General features: G+C 49.8%; 1 protein-coding gene across 3 annotated transcripts in view; it reads right to left on the reverse strand.

Moving 5' to 3' along the window:
- LOC125956966 (probable peroxisomal acyl-coenzyme A oxidase 1) overlaps nt 1-2,500 on the reverse strand; it is a 4,201-nt gene that overhangs the window by 94 nt on the left and 1,607 nt on the right. For all 3 annotated transcript variants that reach the window (XM_049689299.1, XM_049689298.1, XM_049689297.1), the window contains exons 3-10: nt 2,273-2,435; nt 1,896-2,188; nt 1,421-1,826; nt 999-1,352; nt 767-922; nt 437-695; nt 165-365; nt 1-86 (exon numbers count right to left, since the gene is read on the reverse strand). The exon at nt 1-86 is cut by the window's left edge and continues 94 nt beyond it. In XM_049689299.1, the coding sequence (XP_049545256.1) occupies nt 27-86; nt 165-365; nt 437-695; nt 767-922; nt 999-1,352; nt 1,421-1,826; nt 1,896-2,188; nt 2,273-2,435 (1,892 nt within the window). In that variant the 3' untranslated portion in view covers nt 1-26. The remainder of the gene's footprint in view (nt 87-164; nt 366-436; nt 696-766; nt 923-998; nt 1,353-1,420; nt 1,827-1,895; nt 2,189-2,272; nt 2,436-2,500) is intronic.

Raw genomic sequence — 2,500 nt, forward strand, 5'->3', positions numbered from 1 at the left:
CGGAATATAATAATCTACGCGCCACTCTACAGACTGGAGCGCATGAAAGGTTTCAAATACAAATGGAACGACTTGTTGACTGGCTCCTGGAGGAAAAGAAGTCGACGAGAAAAAAATTAACACCGGCACCCCAATCGATCAAACCTACTCTCTATGATACGCACCTGATTCAGGGGGCTTTTCTTGGCCTCCTCGTAAAGCTTCTCGTAAACGTTGCCATCGTACGCACCGAGCGGGGACCCAAGCAGCACGTCCGGTATGGCAAACGCATCGACAATGCTAACCGCATTCGGTCGGATGGCCAGCAGTGTTTGCTCCAGCTTCACCTGCAGTCTGTTGATGTCACTTTCGCTGATCGTGGTAAACTGGGCAAAGTAGAAAAGACGTTATGAAGTGCACAACAATCTGGACGGACGGTCATGGCGGGCAGTCTTACTCGCACTAAGCTCCCAATCGATTCAATGGCCTCATTGTACGCATATAGTTCACAAATCGAGCGCATCACTTTCGCGAACGGGGCTGTTGCGGTTTGGCACAGCTTTTCGATCATCTCGTACGCTGACTGCACGAGGAAGGCTCGACAGTGGGCATCGGCCGTTTGGGTAAGCTCCAGGGCGGTCAGGTTAACCGCTTCCTCATGCGTATAACCTGCCTTTTTGCGCTGCTCAATATGTTCGAACGCTAGACGCAACTTGCTAGAAACAGGGAAAGAAACAATTGCATTGTAAATAATCCAAGTGGAGATCGTTGCATCTCTGAACTATACCCAGCGGCTACGGTGTGCAGTGCCTTTACAATTCCCGGTACCGTATCGATCCAAGGATGGCGGTTGGTCTTGTTTTGAATGAAGCTTGCTAGATATTGAACCGTCGGGCCAAGAGGTTGTCCCTTGATCGCCTGATTCCATACCTTTACTAGGTATCTGTGGTGGCAGATAAGAACAAGAAGTGCACAATTAGTTGGCGAGATGATCGGACAAGTTCTGATGATGATCGTACCTGGCAGTTTGGAGAAGTAGCACAGTATTCTCTCCCTCGTAGGTGCAAGCGGCTGTTACGAATCCGTACAAATTGTAAAAGTTGGCACAAGTCATGTAGCCGTGGCCACCGCATGCCATTCGACAAACTTCAACACTCTTGGCACCATCCGCCGTAGTAACCGCCTTTAGGCAGCAAGCGATAGCGTGCAGTTCGGGTAATCGCTCCAGATTACCCTGATCCAGCTCGGCCGTTACTTGGGTGTACATTTGCCATAGATTGTCTGCTGCCAGCTTAAACACGATGCTGCGAGCAATGGTGGGGAACAGCTTGTACTGCTGGGTTAGATGATCGATTACCTGTACCTCCGGTTGACTACGGCGATGAATTAGGAACGATAATTATTAAATTACAGGCTTTCGTCTCTTTCTGCTTCTGCTTACTCTGGATTGATGTGACTCTGGCGACGGACACTCGAATATCGGACGGCTATGGTTGCCACCTTGGCCAAATGTATCGCAGTATCACGGACAATGATAACCCGCACAAACATCATCGTTCCATAGGTAAGGGCTTGCGATGGTGGCTTCACGAACGTACCATCCTCCAGCAATTTGGCGTTCTTCATCAGCATGTTCTTGCGTGGAATTCGGACTTGATCGAACCCTAGGAAGCCATTGTTCACCCCGTTCATGCCGAGCTTGTTGCCAATCTCGCCGATCGTAATGCCTTTCAGCGGCATGTGCGTCTCCTCGTCACGCAGCTGCACGATAAACGGTTGAATTCCGTGACACTTGCCCTTAGAGTACAACTGCGCCATCACCACACAATAGTTGGCCGTGTGTGCCACTGCAAAAGAGTATCGCAGAGCAGAAGATTAATATCACAGTGCAAACATCGTATACTCGCCCTACTTACATCCTCCTGGCCACCATTTGTACGAGCTCAGCGTTGGACTGTGCAGGACAAACTCTTGCGTTCGTTCATCGTACGTGGCGGTAGCTTCCAGTCCACGCAGGAATGTACCGTGGCCGAGCTCGGTTTGGGCGTACGTACCAAGCATCTGACACCTTAGGGCCCGGGGTAACCATTCTGCCTGCTGTTCCGGGGATGCATGGCCCAGTAGGGCCGGTACGAACATTGCAAAATGGATACCCAACGGGTTGCCTTGCCGGATGATGCCGTTTCCCAGCAACCCACCGAGGTTAGCCCTGTGTGGTCGATTGAGAAGAATGTCGTCAGCTTTATCCTCTTTGCACCATTGTACTACTGCACACAGTTATCATTGATCTTACATGTAGTTCGATGGGTCACCATTGCCACGATCCTCGTGGAACTTACGCACCTTCCGGAAAATGGCCGTCGACTGGCGGATTGTTTCTTCATACAGTTCCTTATGCGAAAGGAAGTGTAACGGAGTGGTGTTGTGGAAGTCCGGATCGTTTTCGAGAAATTTTTCTAATAAGTTAAAAACAAAGCATACTTTCAGATCTTTGTCAAATATACCGGTGCGTTGGATAGTA

Source organism: Anopheles darlingi, chromosome 3 (genome assembly GCF_943734745.1).
Source record: "Anopheles darlingi chromosome 3, idAnoDarlMG_H_01, whole genome shotgun sequence".
Lineage (NCBI taxonomy): Eukaryota > Metazoa > Arthropoda > Insecta > Diptera > Culicidae > Anopheles > Anopheles darlingi.